The following is an 18,666-nucleotide window of genomic DNA, read 5'->3' on the forward strand; positions in this document are numbered from 1 at the left end:
ATTTATATACTGTAGGGAACACCGTTCGGAAGATCTCGCGACGTCACGGAAAGGTAGAAGGCTAGTCGTCGCATCCCTATGACATATCAGTAATCCCACCTACCGTTGTTAGTATAAAAGGAATTAACTGCGCAATAAAGGACGGAGTTGGCACTCACACCATGTGTGTTATCTGTCTCTTCCCTGGTCCAGGCCGACCAGTGATCTAATCGCGGCACCTTGATATGTAGCACTGCTACATAGTGGTGACCCCGACGTGATCGGTCGCACAGGCGACGATGGAGCTTGCGCAAGCGATTAAGGTATTAAAGGTGTTAGCTTATGAGGTGGGTGCCCGCGGTTCGATTAGGAGGGGCCCCACGGGCGAATGCATCCAGTGGATGCTGCGCCGGGGGGACATTGAGTTTCCTAGATAAGTTTTGAGCCCCCCAAATTGGGGAGAGATTCGGGAGTCCTTGCTCCGATCCGAGCGCGGAGCTGCTGAACGATCGCAGAGTTGGGGGAAGGTGGAGCAGGTGGTCGCGGCGGGACGGGAGGCTGAGGCGTGCTGGTTGGCGGCGCGAGCTGCTGCGTCTGCGGGTGCAGCGCCGCCTCGGGGACAGCGGGGACAGCGCCCTCGGGGACAGCGGGGACAGTGCCCTCGGGGACAGCGGGGACAGCGCCGCCTCGGGGACAGCGGGGACAGTGCCCTCGGGAACAGCGGGGACAGCGCCCTCGGGGACAGCGGGTCGGACTCAGACGGAGCGGGCGGCCGTGGAGCGGGGCTCGCAGAGTGGTCCGTCTTTGATCGCGGACATGGGCACGGAGGGTGCGGCGGAGACGGAGGTTTTTCCTGCAGAAGCGGCACCAGCGGGACCTGATGCGCCCCCCCCCAGTATCCATGAGAGGAGTTGCGGCGGGTGGTTCGGCAGCTCATGGGGGAGGGACGGTTTGCAACGCCTCAGGCGCAGGCACGGGGCATACGCGGGCGTGACTTTACGGCAGTTGCAACAACTGCCTTGGCCGCTCTTAGGCGTGTCGCGGCCATGGATAGAGCGGACCCCCCTTGGGTGAAAGTTCGGCAGGGGATTGCCGAGAGGTTTACTGCCTTTTTAGATCGGCTTCAGCTTGCTGTGCAGGCGGCAAACCTCCCGGAGGCGGCTAAAGAGGCGATTGTGGTTGAATGTGCTAGGGCTCAAGCTAACCCACAGAGCGCGGCGCTTGTCTCTCATTTGCCAGCGGGTTCGTCCCTAGGCAACATGATACGCCAGGTACTGGAGAGAGAGCAACACCGGGAAGCGCGTCCGATAGTGGCGGCCTTGCAACAAGTTTTGCAGGCGGGTACAGCCTGATACTGCTTTTGAGGAGGCAGTCTGTGAGCAGGCCGCTAATGAGCAGGATTCTGATTCTGATAATAATTCTTTTGTATCAGGCAGGGTGGACTCTGAAAAAGAGCCGGATTTATATCCCTCATTACCTCCACCGCTGCCTGCCACGGCCTCTGCGCGGCCGGGACCGCTGCCGTGCCGCCGCCGGCCCCCGCCCCCCCACCCCCCCACCCCAATCGCCTGGTACTCCTCTCCAGGGTCTGCAGAACTTACAACGGAACCTGGCTTTGCTGCACTGCCTGTATCTCCTTCTCCTGCTAATCCCTCTAACTCTGTGCCTCTGTCTAATCCATGACGATTCACTTAATGATTTGGGAAAAAATACACATAGTTTGATGCAATGCTGTCGAGGAAAAGCTCTACAGCAAGGAGATACCATGTTTACTTTTCCTGTTGTATGCACACCTGCCTCAAGAAATGCAAGAACCTCAAGAGTTAGAGTTCTTAGGATCAGTCATCATGAATCCCTGTGTGATGTTTAATTACACCTATAACACCACTCGAAAGGGTCAGAATGTAAATGCTATTTTGCCTGTATATAGAAATGCTACAGCTTGGTGTAACTATATCTATTCCAGAATATCACACTCTTTTCTATTCCAGCTGCTTTACCTATGCGGATGTTTTTAATTTGTGGGAATAGAGCATGGGAGAGGAATTCCATCACAACTTAACAGGAGGCCATGTAGCCTTGGACGACTTACGTTACTAACACCCGATATTAATATGATTCACAGTAAAAGGCTCACGATAACTGACACAGGTTTAACTGGATGGCTAACAAGTTTGAGAATTACGGGATGGTTGAAAGATTTGCTTATGCATGGCTTAGTTATTTTAATTGTAATATTAGCGGTTGTAATGATTGTACCACATATCATAAAATAGTTGAACGTATGATTGCAAAAGCATTTCATGTAACTTGGCTTGCATAAAAATAATTTAAAAAAAAAAAAAAGAGAGAGAGGAAGAGACAGAAAAAAAAAAAATTAATGAAAACAAACGGCTGGAGAGGGGGAAGAGAGATGCAGTTGCGGAACACACAGACATGGCAGCTGAAGAGTGAGAACATCTAAGAGAAATAACCCTGCAGACACCAAGGTCAGTGCAGAAGGAGGGGGAGGAGATGCTCCAGGCACCGGAGCAGAGATTCTCCTGCAGCCCATGGTGAAGACCATGGTGAGACGGGTCATTCCCCTGCGGTCTATGGAGGTCCACGGTGGAGCAGTGTGCTCCTGAAGGACTGCACGCCGTGGAGGGGACCCATGCTGAAGATCTTCGTGGAGGACTGTCTCCCGTGGGAGAGATCCCACGCTGGAACAGGGGAAGAGTGTGATGAGTGCTGCCACTGAGGAGGATGAAGTGACAGAGATAATGTGTGATGAACTAACCGCAAAACCTCATTTCCCGTTCCCCTGTCCAGCTGTGGAGGAGAGAGTGATAGGATAGCTATGGTAGGTAACTGGTGTCCAGCCAGGATTAACCCATCACATAGACAAAATGCATTGTAAAATAGAATGAAATTACATTGCAATTGGGAATTTCAAAAACAAGGGCTCTGTGTAACTCCTTTACAAGGGAATGAAAGTGTATGTGATTGGAATTAGGTGAAGGCACATTTGCAAGGTGCATTTGCTACTAATATTGCAGGAGAGACCTAAGACCTTGCACAGATATTACAAGATCAAATGGGAAATATACGAAATTAGCAGAATAAGGTGTTTTTCAAAGAATTGTCTAATACTGTTGAATGCTTAAATCCAAAAACATGATTTGAAGGTTTAAATTTGTATATCTGAATTTATATTGCTATTGGAGAATTATTAATCATTTGTGTGTTTGCAGCAATCAGAATCACCTGAGGAGCAGTACGAGGATTGCGTCAGTTCGAAGCTAGAGTCCTCGCTGCCTTCCTCGTGAATCTGATGTTCCTAAACAAAAAAGGGGGAGATGTGGGAGCAGCTCGGAACACCTGGCATTTGTTTTCAAGAGTGACCGTTAGAATTTGTTGTGCTGCATGTTTGCCAAGCCTTGAAGAACTAGTTTTACAAGGTCAGGTTGGAGGATGGCCTTGTGTAGGCCTGGGAAGATGTGGCTGAAGACACTCAGGAGTATGTCTATGGAATGTTTTTATCTTTAACTGTTCTGAGGACTGGCAAACATCCCAGCTGGGTCAGATGTGCCCTCCTGTGCTAGTAGTATTGGCTGTGAGTCGTTAGTACTTTCTGGATCTTTGTTGAAACATATATAAGTTGGATTCTTTTGTGAAATAAAGGGAATCTTGCACGGAAAAAAAAAAAAAAAAAAAGGGAAATTGTGGGAGATTTCATAGAAAATGGGGGAACATTTCTTTGAGCCTGATTATTTAGAATTAGCATAAGTAGCCCGCAGTCAACATGAGTGGACTGGAGTACGCTCCCTTTAAGCCACTACAGTATTTGCATGTTACCGTAGACACCTATAGTAAATATATTCTCGCTACAGCGCACAGGAAGCAGAATAGCTTGGCGGTTGTACAACACTGGCGTGCTTGCATAGCCCAACTGGAGATTCCACGACAGATCAAGACGGATAATGGTACAGCTTATACTGGGGAAAAGGTGAAACGATTTTGTGCAACCTGGGGTATAGCCCTTGTACATGGCATTCCTTATAACAGCACCAGCCAGGCCATTGTAGAACGCCCTGCTAGATCGTCTTAGGGAGGGGGATCAGGCGGAGCCCTCCTGCTTACGGGATAATTCACCTGTTCTCCGTACACAGCGTCTCCTGTTAACTGCGTTAACTTCATTAAATCAGACAATTCGGGGGGACCTGGACCAGACGACGGCGCAACGACATTTTACGACTACGGAAGAGAAAGGCCCCTACCCACTGGTCCGTGTGCGTGATGCCCAGACACGCCAATGGGACGGACCGTTTGAGCTGCGTTGCCTCGGGCGGGGGTACGCCTGTGTACAGATACCTGAAGGGCTACTGAAATGGGTCCCTAGTCGTATGGTTCGTCCTGCCCTAACCTTGTAGTGTTTGAGTGTTTTTCTTTACAGATTGCTGTTATCCTTCCTGGCTTGTGACGTCTTGGGTATCTGCTACGAATTTCTGACGCTGGAGCAATTAATAAACAAGATAACAGAACTGCAGAAGCAAGAAGGCGCTGCAAGACCTTTATAGCAATTAAGAAAACTGTCATTTTGGCTTGGAGCATTTAGCTGCGGGATGGGGACTTAGGAGTTGGTTTGTATCTTTGTTAAAAATCGGGGTTTCTTTTATTCTTGTGTATTTTATTAGGTATAATGTTGCTTTTACTGTGTTTAATTAATTGTGTTCATATATCTTGTAGGTCACCTTAGCCAACATAACAGGTCAAGATTCTCTGTGCACTGCAACCACATCACAAAGCCCGTGAACCAATAGACAGGATGGCTATGACTCGTGCGGCACGTCTGGCCAGCGACCGCATGTGCCATAGGCTCCCTATGTTTCAACTGAGGCGAATTTTGGCACCCGCTGGCCACGTGTGCTGAAATCCATTCCTCTGCAAATGTACAAATACCGGGATTTTCCGAAGAGCATCGGGCTGGTGTACGGCAAGGCCATCGTTGCCTCTGTGGGGACGCCCACGTAAAGCTGGCACCTACCGATTGCTGGGCTGAGTTCGCGGATGGTGGTGACTAGATCTGCTAATGCTCTTCTAATAGAAAAAGGGAGGGGGAATTGTTGTGGGAACATATTTAGCTAACGGTCACAAGAGCATTCCAGACGCCTTTAGAAGGCCTTGAACAGAATAAACAAGAAGACAAAAATAAGAAAGATACCAATTAGAAAAACACAGGTGCATATTCCACGATAAAGAGAACTTGGCACAAACAACCTCAATTCGGCAGTTTATCTTGACCAATTAGACTGAAACAAGTCTCGTATGTTTTAGTTAGTATGACCAATTATATTTTATGTTTATGCGCGTGTGCAGTGTTGATGCAGCCAATCATTGAGTGCAACTGGATGCGTAGACAGTGCATGAATAGTGTGTGTAACCAATGGGAGCTAGTTGGACATGAGGAGGGGGAGATGTAGGGAACACCGTTCGGAAGATCTCGCGATGTCACGGAAAGGTAGAAGGCTAGTCGTCGCCTCCCTATGACATATCAGTAATCCCACCTACCGTTGTTAGTATAAAAGGAATTAACTGCGCAATAAAGGACGGAGTTGGCACTCACACCATGTGTGTTATCTGTCTCTTCCCTGGTCCAGGCCGACCAGTGATCTAATCGCGGCACCTTGATATGTAGCACTGCTACAATATACTTAAGTAATAGATATTAATTATTATTTCTCTTAACGATTGGTTCTTTCTTCTTCGCCCCTCATGTAAATTAGTGCGCAGACTCCGTCTTCTTCCTTCATTGTCTTCTTTTGAGTAGGTGGTATCACTTGAGTAGGTGGTCAATGAGTCGGTGGTTGCCGTCTCCCCCTGTAGGAATTACCTTTTACCTACTTCTTCCCTAATCTTGGCAGTTCCAAGCGGTTCTTTAAGGTTTGCTGATCAGACTGTTAAAGGTCATATTTGTTTCTCAAACAACCATATAATTCACAAAAAAGGTGCTTGTATAAGCTATCTCTTGAAGTGCTTTGCTTAACAGGAAACAGAGACTAAAGCTAACAGGAAACAGAAACTAAAGCTGACAGGAAACAGAGACTAAAACTGAACATACACCTTGAAGTAAACGATAAATCACGAAACTGTTTGCCGAAGACTCTTGAAAAACAACTCTAAAAACTACAACACAGCAAAATAAAGGTCATCCGAAAATAACTGAGGAAGACTTCAATCTTCAGCCTCAACGACCATCAGGAGACAGAAAACGACCCCCCTAACAATAACTGAAACATGCGCAGAGTATCTCCATTACTTCATGAACACGGAAGTAAAGATGTATAAAAAAGGGACTAGTTAAACTGCTTAGCGCGGCAGTTGGCGGAGCGGAGACTCCCCTGTCGCCCAGCGCTGCTTTTGCTCATATCCTGCTTACTATAATTAATAAAAATTTCAATTGATCATTACGGTTAATAGACTCAATTTATAACAAGACCACAATCCATTACCTTTTCTGACATAAACATAAAGCCCCATTGTCTAATAGTTAGTTCCTAAACCCTAAATCATGTCTAGTTATTGTTTCCCTATTTTAAATATTAACTGATGGGGGCTGTACACAGGACTTTAGCAGTTCCCTGGTTATTTCAATCATATTATACATATTAATTGATAACAAGATGACTACCAAGATGGGAGCCATAAGGCTCACTCGCCCCCCAATCGCGAAGCCCGTCAGGAAGAAAACAAAACGCAAGTTACGCAGTGAAAGGGGAACCGGCGCTTTCCTGAACAGCGCTTCAGGTGCCGCGGTTTACAGTATGCAAAGTCAACGCAGCTACACCACCTCACAGCGTTTCCTCTCCTTCCCTTGGGCACGGCTGCTGGCAGGGCAGCTCTAAACGAGATCGAGGAACCGCTGCAGCGAGGAAAAGAAAACAACGACTTACAGATTTTTTTTTTTTTTTTTTAAGGGTTCCTTTTAGGTATTAAGGGCCCTCCTCCCGGCCCCCTCTCATAGCCCCTCAGGGGAGTGCAGGCAGCTGGTGAAGGCCCGGCCGCGCCTCCCCTCAGCGGGGCCGCAACTCCGACGGGGTCTGGCTCCAGGCTGGGCTGCGGGTAGGGTTCTGTCATCACCCCCACGGGCCTCTCTCGATTAGTGTGAAACAGTAGATGCGGGGACTAGCCCCATGGGAGGCATTTTTTTTTTTTTTTGCTGCTGCCCCAGCTTGGGCGGGGGAGGTAGAAACAAGTAACAAATGGACACGTCCCCTTTAAACACCTCCTTCCTCCCACGTAGTGCAGGGCAAGGGCGGGGATTCTGCGATGCGTCACTTCTGTTTTTTTCGTGGTGTAGAGGAGTTGTGTGCCTAGTAGGATGTGAGTATTGGGGTTTCCCCTTGTGTCCAGTTGGGGCTGCTGCCGTTTTCTTCATCCCCCACCCCTTAGCTGTTGGGGGCTTGGTACCTCCTGGCCTGGTGCAGGAGAAGTGCGTTGGGTAGCTGTGGCGAGGTTTCCCCTTTTCTTCAAGTGTCCGCTGTGCTCTGCGGGAGGAATGCCCCGCCGTGGAGCGGGTCTGGGGTGGGAGGAGGAGCCGCTGCCATGTTGGGGGGGCAAAGAGGATTTGAGTGAGGGAGAAAATGGTGATGGGGAACCGCCCGGCTCCGTTCCCCCCACGTCGGGATCTGACCCTGCCCGCTGACGACCCCCAACCCTTTTTTTTTTGTGTTGCCTCTTCTCTTCTTCGCCGCCGGTAACCTGCACCCCTCTTGCTGCCGCCCTGCCCCGGGAGGACCTGGGTGTCCTTGCCTGCGCCCCCTTATCGGGGCTTCGCTCCTTTTTCCTGGGGGGCAACGCGAGCCATAGAAAAGAGAAAGAGGGGAGGAAAATGGCGGCTGGGATCCACCTACCTGATGTTCCTAGCTCCTACTTGCTTGTCTTTCTCGTCTTCCTTTCCCTCGTCCTCGCTTGGCCCGTCTCATTCCACCCTTGCTCTCTGCGGTGTTTCGGTGTTTCCTCACGCTCTGCCTGCCAGCTTCCGAGGGGTACCCACCACCCCCTGTTTCTTTTTCCTCCAGTTTCCGCCCCCACCTTCCTCCATGTTGTTCCTCCCTCATCCTGATGTGGACTCTGGGGTTATCCTCTGCTGGTGCCCCCGCCTCCCGCGTATCAGACTTTTCTTGTTCGGCTTCCCGATTTCATATTATTGCTGTGCTTATTTTTGCATTGTCCCGTTCCAGCTCTTCTCTGCCTCCATCCTGCAGCGTGTGGCTTATGTGTGCTTCCCATACCCTGTTTCATTTTCAGTGCTACAACTTCCATCGTTGTGCTCCAAACTATTACGACAGAATTTGCCCTACTTTAGAACCACATTGATCCATTAGCATTATTCAGACTCCATTTTTTTCCTTTGCACATGGTTTATTTCATTGCCAGTTTAAAAAGTTATTCCTTTTTCTTTCCTGAGATATGCTGCTTTAATCTTTTATTAGCCTTTCCTAGCTGTAGTTTATTTTATACAGTTTCTCATTGTGATGCTTATTTTTATTCTGAAAGAATAAATGAGCTATTTATTTGTTACAAAGAGGTTCTAGTAGCAGGCAAGATGTTCAACTGCTATATCTAACTACATGCTTGCATACTAGAGAGATGTAGAAGCACACCTGGCGGCATGCGTTCAAGGAAAGTTGAATGTCTGCTTGTCTGGCAAATGAATAGACTCTAGTGACTGATGTGATAAAGCTGCAGTGGAAATATTAATTGCAATACTGTAGTTCACTGTAACTAAGATGTTTTTTTCAGACTTTTTCTGTTATTGATGGGAACTTTAGCTTCATCATATATGATGATTATGCAGCTGTTGCTTGCAAATTCAACTAGGCAAAATGCCCATGTAAGAATATAGATAATGCTGGGGCCTTAATTGTTTATGAATGTAATATTGAGAATTCAGCTGGAGGACAGTATTGTATTTTTTACATTATGGTTTCTACCATACCCGGGGGTATATGTAACTGGTGAAAAATTGTCCCTTTGTAAACAGTTCAGAATCTAAAACACTGCATTTAAGGCAGTTTGCAGAAAAAAAGGGGAAGATAGATAAGAGGGAAGGGTGTTTGAGATCACATCTACAACGTGTATTAAAGCTTATATGAAAAAACAGTGTCCTGGTTTCGGCTGGGATAGAGTTAAGGAAAGTCTTCAGGAGGGCTTTGAATAAGATGAGCCTTTACAAACAGGTTTGAAGATGGCTTTCTAGCCATAATGGGATGTATTCATTGTATAGTGTTCTCATGTTATCTTTCTCTTCCTAGAATGCCTAAGTCAAAGGAACTTGTGTCTTCAAGCTCATCTGCCAGTGATTCAGATAGTGAAGTTGACAAAAAGGTGAACATTATATGCAGTTTATAACTACTGTATTAACTCTTATATTTCAGGCTGGGGTTAAAGAATTAGGTGAGTATTATGTCACAAAATGCATGTCATTCCATATGATTTATCAGACACTTAAACCCAAAACAACAACAAAAACCAACAAAACAAAACCCACCCCCTAAAATTAGGGTTTGGGTGGATGCTTTTTGCTTTGCAGTAAACTTCTTTGCTTAAGTTGCATTTTGCTTTCTTCAGGATTTTTTGTATGGTATATCTAGCCACAAGCTTCCTGGAATTCTTTGCTGCTTTGTGGCAAGTGATAGAAGGCTTCTGTATAAGCTGCCCCTGGTGGCAAGAATTTTGACTAATTTTGAGGACACCCCCTGCCCCCCTTCTTTTTGTTATCTGGATTACTTGCAAGTCCAAACCAAAAACCTCCACTTGCCCTGTCATCCATGTGCCGCTTGCTTATCTTGTTTGCGTGTTCTTTTTCTCTGTTTCAGATTCTTACATTTACTGTAATGCCATGTGCTAGTTTCTCACTTAAAAGCTGAGCCAACCTGAATGTCTTTTGAGTTGATAATTTTAACATTAACTGTTTTAAATGCATGAATTTAGTGTTCTCATTTATTTTTAATAGTTATTTAATTTATAAGTTTGTATAGATGTACCGGTCATTACGAACAAAAATTTGAATACAACAGTGAATTTATCTCTTTAAGAAATGCTAGGTGGTAATGCAGACATCGGGTTTTTTAGTGCAATATGTGAAGAGACTGTCTGCTTTACTGAATTGGTTCAAATGTGACTTGGTTGCACTTTGCAAATTAGGTGTTTTGTCAAATCTTAATATAAGAGAAAATGGTCAGGTGATTATTTTTTGTTGTTGTTGTTAGGGAAATGTATTCCTGAAAAGACATAGTCTAACAGTCTGCTTCAGTGGGCAGTAAGGTTTGGTTTTTTTTCTATGACAACCTCCCATATTTGTTGGAACTGTTTGTCTTTAAAAGAGGTTATCTACAATATGGTTCTAGCAGGTGAGACTAATTTTTGGTATCTTTGTATTATTCTTTCCTTGAGGTGGGCATGACTACTATATAACCATTAGTGGAAATAGTAACTTTGTAGCATCTGCTAGCAAAGTAATCTGATTTATAGGTGATATCATCTGAATGTTTTAAAAACATGTTTAATTTATCATGCTATGGACAGAGATTGGACTCAGATTTAAAAAAAAATAAAAATCTCCTCTGTTGGATTTGATTTCCAGATCCTTTCTTCATTATCTCATCTATTATTTTTTCTTTTTTTAGAAGAGTTGTTAGTTGTCCTGCATTTTTCATTGCACTCAGTGGAAAGGAAGGTGAAACTTCCATCAGACTTTAAAATTTTAATTAAAACTACTGAACTGACAATATTGCTGCACAAAAAGAGTAGGCTTTTTGAAATGTATTGTGATCTAATTAAATTCTCTCTAAAGCCAAAGTATTATGGTAAACTTCACTGGGAACAGAAATAGGCTCATTTGAAGACTTTGTTTTTTAAATTCCAGTCTAAATGTATAGTATTGGATTCCTGCTTTCACAGAAGGAAGGCGATAATGTGTATTGCATAGTTAGCAGTTTGTGACCTCTAACATAAACTTTTTTGTAACTTATGAAATGAGTTGTGGTTCATGCATTTCTTTTTCTATTCTTGCTCCAAGGTAAAGCGGAAAAAGCAAGCAGCTCCAGAAAAGCCTGTAAAGAAACAAAAGACTGGTGAAAGTTCAAAAGGTGCAGCTTCTTCTAAGCAAAGCAGTAACAGAGATGAGAACATGTTTCAGGTAAAATTGATGACTCTCTTAGAGCCTGGTTAAGGTAACCATTTACATCATATTCAGTATAAATTTTATGAGACGATCTGAATATCTTAATAGCATAGTGCTTGATCTCCTGAAGCCTTGGCCAAAGGTGGTTACAATGCTAGCATGCAGATGAGACGCTCAGAAAAAGCGTTGTCAGGTTTCAGCAGAGTAAAAGAATCTGAGTTGTGGCAATTGATTCTAACCCTCATGTCTTTGCCCATGGTAACTCTCTGGGTAGTCATTTTATCTGTAAATACAGCACTTACCATGAGTATACTGTAAATATTAGATCGGGACAGTCTCTATATGGAAATGTATTTTAATCAGGGCTCTTGAAAGAAAGGTTCTTGGAAACCAAAGTATGGACTCTTCATTCCTATTTAACTAGGTCAAGGGCAACTTGGCTTCTGTCTTATGAGACAGTGTCTTGGAATAATTTTTGCTTGTTCCTTTATGATGCAGGTTTTCCTCACTGAACATCCAAAAAGATTGCAATTTTTGACATTGTCCTTATTTTTAAGATGGGGTGAGTGTACGTACATTTTTCAGTAGCAAGAAGCATTTGTGAATTCAGGGTATTGCTACCGCCTTGGCTAACCCCAGGAACTGCAATGTGTGCTGAAAGCTGTGCAAGAATATATGTAGCTCAGAATTACCTGTTTTAGGGGTGTGGATCAAGACTTATGTCTGTGACTAGCTGGCTTTAAAGGGGCAGGGGATAGGAAAGGAACTTAAATTCTTAGATACTTTGATTCTTAAGTTTGTGAAAGGGTATGGGAGAGGTGCCTAATAAGATGGTCCCAACACTGAATAAGGCAAAATAACTGGTTTTGGGCTGTAGCTGTGCAAAGTAATACAGGGGAAAAAAAAAAAAAAAAATCTAGAGAGAAGATCTGCTTAATTGATACTGTAATACAGTTATGTATCAATTCTCACTTTCCTCTTCATGTATAGTTGGAGGGAGAGCTTCAATTGAAGACACTGGGCATCAATGCCTGGACTTCCCCATCGAGGGAAGAATATAATATTTTTAGTTCTGTTGAGACATGCTTTGATCCATGTAGGAAAAATGAGATAGTATCTTCTACACCTAATGAGGTGAACTGCAGTTACAACTCAAAAAAACTACATACAGGCTTTATGCTATGTTTGTAATAGGTTCAGAAATTCTAGCCTTGGGGAAAATGGTTAAAATTTTTAATGCTCTCCTGGTGAAAAAAAAAAAAAAACAAACCACAAGCAAAAAAACAAAAAACACACCAAAAAAAAACCCAAACCCCAACAACCCCAAACAAAAAAAAAAAAAACCCTTTCAAATAAAAGCAAAAGTATTTGTGTGCTCTGGTTTCTTTCAACCTTTTTGACCTAAGATAATAAAAAGTTACTAAAAACAGACAGTAGAGGACTCGTATTAGTCTAAGAGCAGGATTTTTCCAGTGTTGAATATAATACAGAAAAAATATTACAATATCACCTTGACCTAAACCATTGGTGTTCCTTAGTCTCTGCCTGCCTTTTAATTACTCAACAACAAAAGTTTTTTTTAGATTGCTTATTGTGTTATGTGAAGCATTGTGGGTTTTTTCATACTACATCAGCTTATGTGCATTTAAGATGCAACTGTTTCAGTGTAGAAATAGCACTGTAGGTCTGAGGATACTTCCCCTCTCTCCCCCCTACCCAGGAGAGCATGCTAGAAGATCTAGTTGCATGCTAATTTTTTAGATATGGTTTTGTTTGTTCTAGGACTATTAGTAATACTAGAAACTTTCCTTTCTGCTTCCCCATGGTAGTAAAATGATTTCTGTGCAAGTGACTTTGCAGTATAACTTACAAGTGTGGCTTCAATTGATGGAAATCGGGCTGTAAAGCATTCATAGGACAGTGTTGTGGTTTAACCCCAGCCAGCAACCAAGCACTACACAGCTGCTCACTCACCTCCCTCACAGTGGGATGGGGGAGAGAATCAGAAGGGTAAAAGAGAAAACTTGGGGGTTGAGGTAAAGATGGTTTAATAGGTAAAGCAAAAGCCGTGCATGCAAGCAAAGCAAAACAAGGAATTAATTCACCACTTCCCATCAGCAGGCAGGTGTTCAGCCATTTCCAGGAAAGCAGGGCTGCATCACACATAACAGTTACTTGGGAAGACAAAATGCCATCATTCTGAATGTCCCCCCTTCCTTCTTCCCCCATCTTTATATGCTGAGCATGATGTCATATGGTCTGGAATACCCCTCTGGTCAGTTGGGCTCAGCTGTCCCAGCTGTGTTCCCTCCCAACTTCTTGTGCACCCCCAGCCTACTCGCTGGTGGAGTGGTATGAGAAGCAGAAAAGGCCTTGACTCTGTGTAAGCACTGCTCAGCAGTAACTAAAACATCTCTGCATTATCAACACTGTTTTCAGCACAAATCAAAAACATAGCCCCATACTAGCTACTATGAAGAAAATTAACTCTATCCCAGCCCAAACCAGCACAGATAGTCAGAAGTTCTGTGGCATCCATATTGTGTGTGGGAGTGGCAGCAAATGATGTGAAACTTAGCGGTTTGCTGTTGTACACCTTTGGGCTATGTTCTTAAAGTATACAGTTTCCCTTAATATTGAGCTCATTGTGACTGCTGTATTTGGAAGATTCAGCATTTTCATAAAGATCTAAGTTTTATTATTTTTGTTTGAAACTAATGTTGGCGTAATGGTATTCTTGAAACTAATTATGAAGAACAGAATAATTGTAAGTAGAAGGGAATTAATTCAATATAAGAGACCAGGTGTATTTTATTTACTTGCATGTCTTGGCTTTAAGTTTTATAGGTAGCCTGGTAAACTTTGGAATTTGTTAAAGGATTTGTGTGCAGTTGGGGTGCAAAAATTTATCTTACTCCTATTTGTGATGTATTACTAGAGGCCCTAAGGACATGCATTATTCCTATTGATGTGGAAGGATTTAGTGTTGATACATTAGATTCCTGTCTGTGGCTTCAAGCCAACATGAGTTCTGCATCATGTGCTTCAGTTAGCTTGACAAATCCACTCATCTACCTATGCCTGATTTGGATAAGGTTTGTTAATGCTGTCAGGATACAGTATTAATGACTATCCAGAGTGAAACCACACGACGTGATCAGGCATTTCAGAAAATTTTTTAATTTTTTTTCTTTTTTTAAGTGTGGGTCGAATTTGCTTTTTGACTTGTGAGAAGTTCTTCAGTTTCCCAGTGTAATGTCTTTACCTATCATAGGCTCCTGAAAGTAGATATTTAAGTTTGTGATGCTCTGGAAGGTGATTGATTGTGAGGTGCATCTGTGACCACCTAAGTTTCAGAATTAATGTGCTAAACCAATTTGCTGTGTTGAAGTTCTCAGCTGTTTACAGGACTCTATTCTAGTTTATATTAGCTTGTGGTGGGTTGACCCTGGCTGGATGCCAGGTGCCCACCAAAGCTGCTCTATCACTCCCCCCCAGCCAGCTGAACAGGGGAGAGAAAATATAAAGAAAGGCTCATGGGTCGACATAAGGACAGGGAGAAATCATTCACCAATTACCATCATGGGTAAAAAAGATTTGACTTGGGGAAAAATTAATTTAATTTAATTTATTACCGATCAAATCAGAGCAGGGTAATGAGAAATAAAACCAAATCTTAAAACACCTTCCCCCCACTTCTCCCTTCTTCCCGGGCTTAACTTTGCTCTACCTCCTCCCCCTGAGTGGCACAGGGGGACAGGGAATGGGGGTTTCAGTCAGTTCATCACATGTTGTTTCTGCTGCTCCTTCCTCCTCAGGGGGAGGACTCGTCACACTCTTCCCCTGCTCCAGCGTGGGGTCCCTCCCATGGGAGACAGTCCTCCATGAACTTCTCCAATGTGGGTCCTTCCCACAGGCTGCAGTTCTTCACAAACTGCTCCAGCATGGGTCCCTTCCACGGCGTGCAGTCCTTCAGGAGCACACTGCTCCAGCGTGGGTCCCCCACAGGGTCACAAGTCCTGCCAGAAAACCTGCTCCAGCTTGGGCTTCTCTCTCCATGGGTCCGCAGGTCCTGCCAGGAGCCTGTTCCAGCGTGGGCTTCCCATGGGGTCACAGCCTCCTTCATGGGGTCCTCCATGGGTTGCAGGGGGACAGCCTGCCTCACCATGGTCTTCACCACAGGCTGCAGGGGAATCTCTGCTCCGGCGCCTGGAGCACCTACTCCCCCTCCTTCTTCACTGACCTTGGTGTCTGCAGAGTTGTTTCTCTCACATATTCTCACTCCTCTCTCCAGCTGTAGTTTCTGTTGTGCAGCAACTTTTTTCCCTTCTTAAATATGTTATCACAGAGGCACTACCGCTGTCGCTGACGGGCTCGGCCTTGGCCAGCAGCAGGTCCATCTTGGAGCTGGCTGGCATTGGCTCTGTTGGACATAGGGGAAGCTTCTAGTGCTTCTCACAAAGCCACCCCTGTAGCCCTCCTGCTACCAATTCCTTGCCATGCAAACCCAATACATAGCTTATTGTGCTGCTTCTAATGCTATACATATAGTTATCAGCTAAGAAAGAAGGATGCTTTTTTTGCTGTTTATACTTCCATGGTGTGTATACAGTTTAATCAAGGCAAACTGGAAATAGGAGGAAAAATGTTGAAGGTGATTGCTGCAACTCATACATGTCAGTTGCATAGCTGTGAAAGAAACCTAGACACAGTTCAGTGCATTTTATTCTAAGAAATGGAAACCTGGATGCAAAGTTTTTAATGTCTTCTGATTTTATTTAATTATATAGAATAGTATATCTAAGGAGCTGTGATATTTAATAAAAAGCATATAAACTTGTCTATGAAGGTTGAACTGCAGTAACTACCCTGCTATAAATCAATATAGCCCTTGGAACAGTAATGTGGTTACAGAGATACAAAGGTGTTTTAGATCAGTAAAATTATTCTAGGACTATCAGCTGCTACGTGAACAAAGAATTGGTCAGAAATGACTCAGTGCCAGAATTGCAGTTAACTGATCTTCAAGAAACATCAATTTACTTAAATAAATCTAGATTTTGGTCAAGGTTTTTAAACTGTACTTTAGAAGCCTATTTAAAGCTTTTAGTAGTGGCAACTGTTTTGCATAGAGTTCAGCTAAACATTTGAAATTTAATGTGAGCATTCAGCTGAAATCTAGACAGTGGTGTACAGCCTAACTTAATTTCAGCTTTTTAGTATGGAACTGTTTACATTTAAGGTAGACTTACTGAGTAAATGATGTGTACTTTGTATTATTGCCCCTCGCCTTTAGTTGAATTAAGATGTGTAGTTTTATCTTTAATAGTCAAATCCTAAACCCTTTTACTGTATTTGCAGCTATAATCTGCTATATTGTATCAGATTTTATTTCTTAGAGCAAATCTTGAATTACTTGGCAATGCACTAATATTCTTTGATAGACCTGGAAAAAAAAAAAAAAGATGTTATGGAGTAGTACTACTTGAAGCTGGCTTATAGGTGACCTTAAGAGTCACTGAAGTGTTATAGGTAAAACCAAGAAATGTTCATGTAGGGTATTTAGGATATCCTTTGCCAGTAGCGCTGATGGACTTGGGCATGGTACCAAATTCAGTCTGAAAGAACTCAGCTACTGTGATATCATACCTTATTTTTGAATGTTACATTTGTAGTACTGTGAAAGTATTTAATAAATCAATCACAAAATACTATCTGTCGTGGTTTAACCCCAGCCAGCAATTAAGCACAACGCAGCCGCTCACTCACTTCCCCCACACCCAGTGGGATGGGGGAGAAAATCAGAAAAAGAAGTAAAACGCGGGGGTTGAGATAAGAATAGTTTAATAGAACAGAAAAGAAGAAACTAATAATGATAACACTAATAAAATGACAACAGTATATAATAAAAGGATTGGAATATACAAATGATGCACAGTGCAATTGCTCACCACCTGCCGATCAACACCCAGTTAGTTCCCGAGTGGTGATCCCTCCCAGGCCAACTCCCCCCAGTTTATATACTAGACATGATGTCACATGCTAGGGAATACCCTGTTGGCTACTTTGGGTCAGCTGCCCTGGCTGTGTCCTGTTGCGGTGATGAAGGAGGCACTCGGGATGACAACGAGATGGTTCCAAAGCAATGGCAAAAAAGGAACTCTTTATTGTCTCTTACAGCATACTTATATGTTACTAACATAGGAGTGCATGTCTGGCTCGGCTGGGATGTTTGCCAGTCCTCAGAACAGTTAAAGATAAAAACATTCCATACACATACTCGTGACTGTCTTCGTTCAGCCACATCTTCCCAGGCCTACACAAGGCCATCCTCCAACCTGACCTTGTAAAACTAGTTCTTCAAAGGCTTGGCAAACATGCAGCACAACAAATTCTAATGGTCGCTCTTGAAAACAAATGCCAGGTGTTCCAAGCTGCTCCCACATCTCCCCCTTTTTTGTTTAGGAACATCAGATTCACGAGGAAGGCAGCGAGGACTCTAGCTTTGAACTGACGCATTCCTCGTACTGCTCCTCAGATGATTCTGATTGCTGCAAACACACAAATGATTAATAACCCTCCAATAGCAATATAAATTCAGATACACAGCTTTAAACCTTGAAACCATGTTTTTGGATTTAACCATTGAACACTATTAGACAATTCTTTGAAAAACATCTTGTTCTGCTAATTTTGTATATTTCCCATTTGATCTTGTAATATCTGTGCAAGGTCTTAGATCTCTCCTGCAATATTAGTAGCAAATGCACCTTGTAAATGCGCCTTCACCTAATTCCAATCTCATACACTTTCATTCCCTTGTAAAGGACTTACATACAGCCCTTGCTTTCGAAATTCCCAATCACAATGTAATTTCATTCTATTTTGTAATGCACTTTGTCTATCTCTATGTGATGGGTTGATCCTGGCTGGACACCAGGCGCCCACCAAAGCTATTCTATCACTCCCTCCTCAGCTGGACAGGGTGATGGGAAATGAGGTTTGCGGTCAGTTCATCACACGTTATCTCTGTCGCTTCATCCTCCTCAGTGGCAGCACTCATCACACTCTTCCCCTGCTCCAGCGTGGGATCTCTCCCACAGGAGACAGTCCTCCACGAACTTCTCCAGCATGGGTCCTTTCCATGGCGTGCAGTCCTTCAGGAGCATACTGTTCCAGCGTGGTTCCCCCACAGGGTCATAGGTCCTGCCAGAAAACCCGCTCCGTGGGCTTCTCTCTCCACGGATCTGCAGGTCCTGCCAGGATCCTGCTCCAGCGTGGGCTTCCCTCAGGGTCACAGCCTCCTTCGGGCATCTACCTGCTCTGGCGTGGGGTCCTCCATGGGCTGCAGGGGGACAGCCTGCCTCACCATGGTCTTCACCACGGGCTGCAGGGGAATCTCTGCTCCAGTGCCTGGAGCATCTCCTCCCCCTCCTTCTTCACTGACCTTGGTGTCTGCAGGGTTGTTTCTCTTACATGTTCTCACTCTTCAGCTGCTGTTTCTGTGTGCTGCAACCCCT

The 18,666-nt window shown here is 44.1% G+C and overlaps 1 protein-coding gene across 3 annotated transcripts in view; it reads left to right on the forward strand.

The window, feature by feature from the left end:
* The first annotated feature begins 6,913 nt into the window (after positions 1–6,913).
* Positions 6,914–18,666, forward strand: part of LOC121232795 (activated RNA polymerase II transcriptional coactivator p15-like) — a 43,684-nt gene continuing 31,931 nt past the window's right edge. The window contains exons 1-3 of one of the 3 annotated variants that reach the window (XM_041121264.1): positions 6,914–7,341; positions 9,276–9,348; positions 11,042–11,161. In XM_041121264.1, the coding sequence (XP_040977198.1) occupies positions 9,277–9,348; positions 11,042–11,161 (192 nt within the window). In that variant the 5' untranslated portion in view covers positions 6,914–7,341; position 9,276. Of the gene's footprint in view, positions 7,342–7,416; positions 7,469–7,501; positions 7,543–9,275; positions 9,349–11,041; positions 11,162–18,666 lie in introns of those variants that run through there. The other 2 variants (XM_041121265.1, XM_041121266.1) reach the window with 2 other exon arrangements.

This window comes from Aquila chrysaetos, chromosome W (genome assembly GCF_900496995.4).
Source record: "Aquila chrysaetos chrysaetos chromosome W, bAquChr1.4, whole genome shotgun sequence".
Taxonomy (NCBI): domain Eukaryota; kingdom Metazoa; phylum Chordata; class Aves; order Accipitriformes; family Accipitridae; genus Aquila; species Aquila chrysaetos.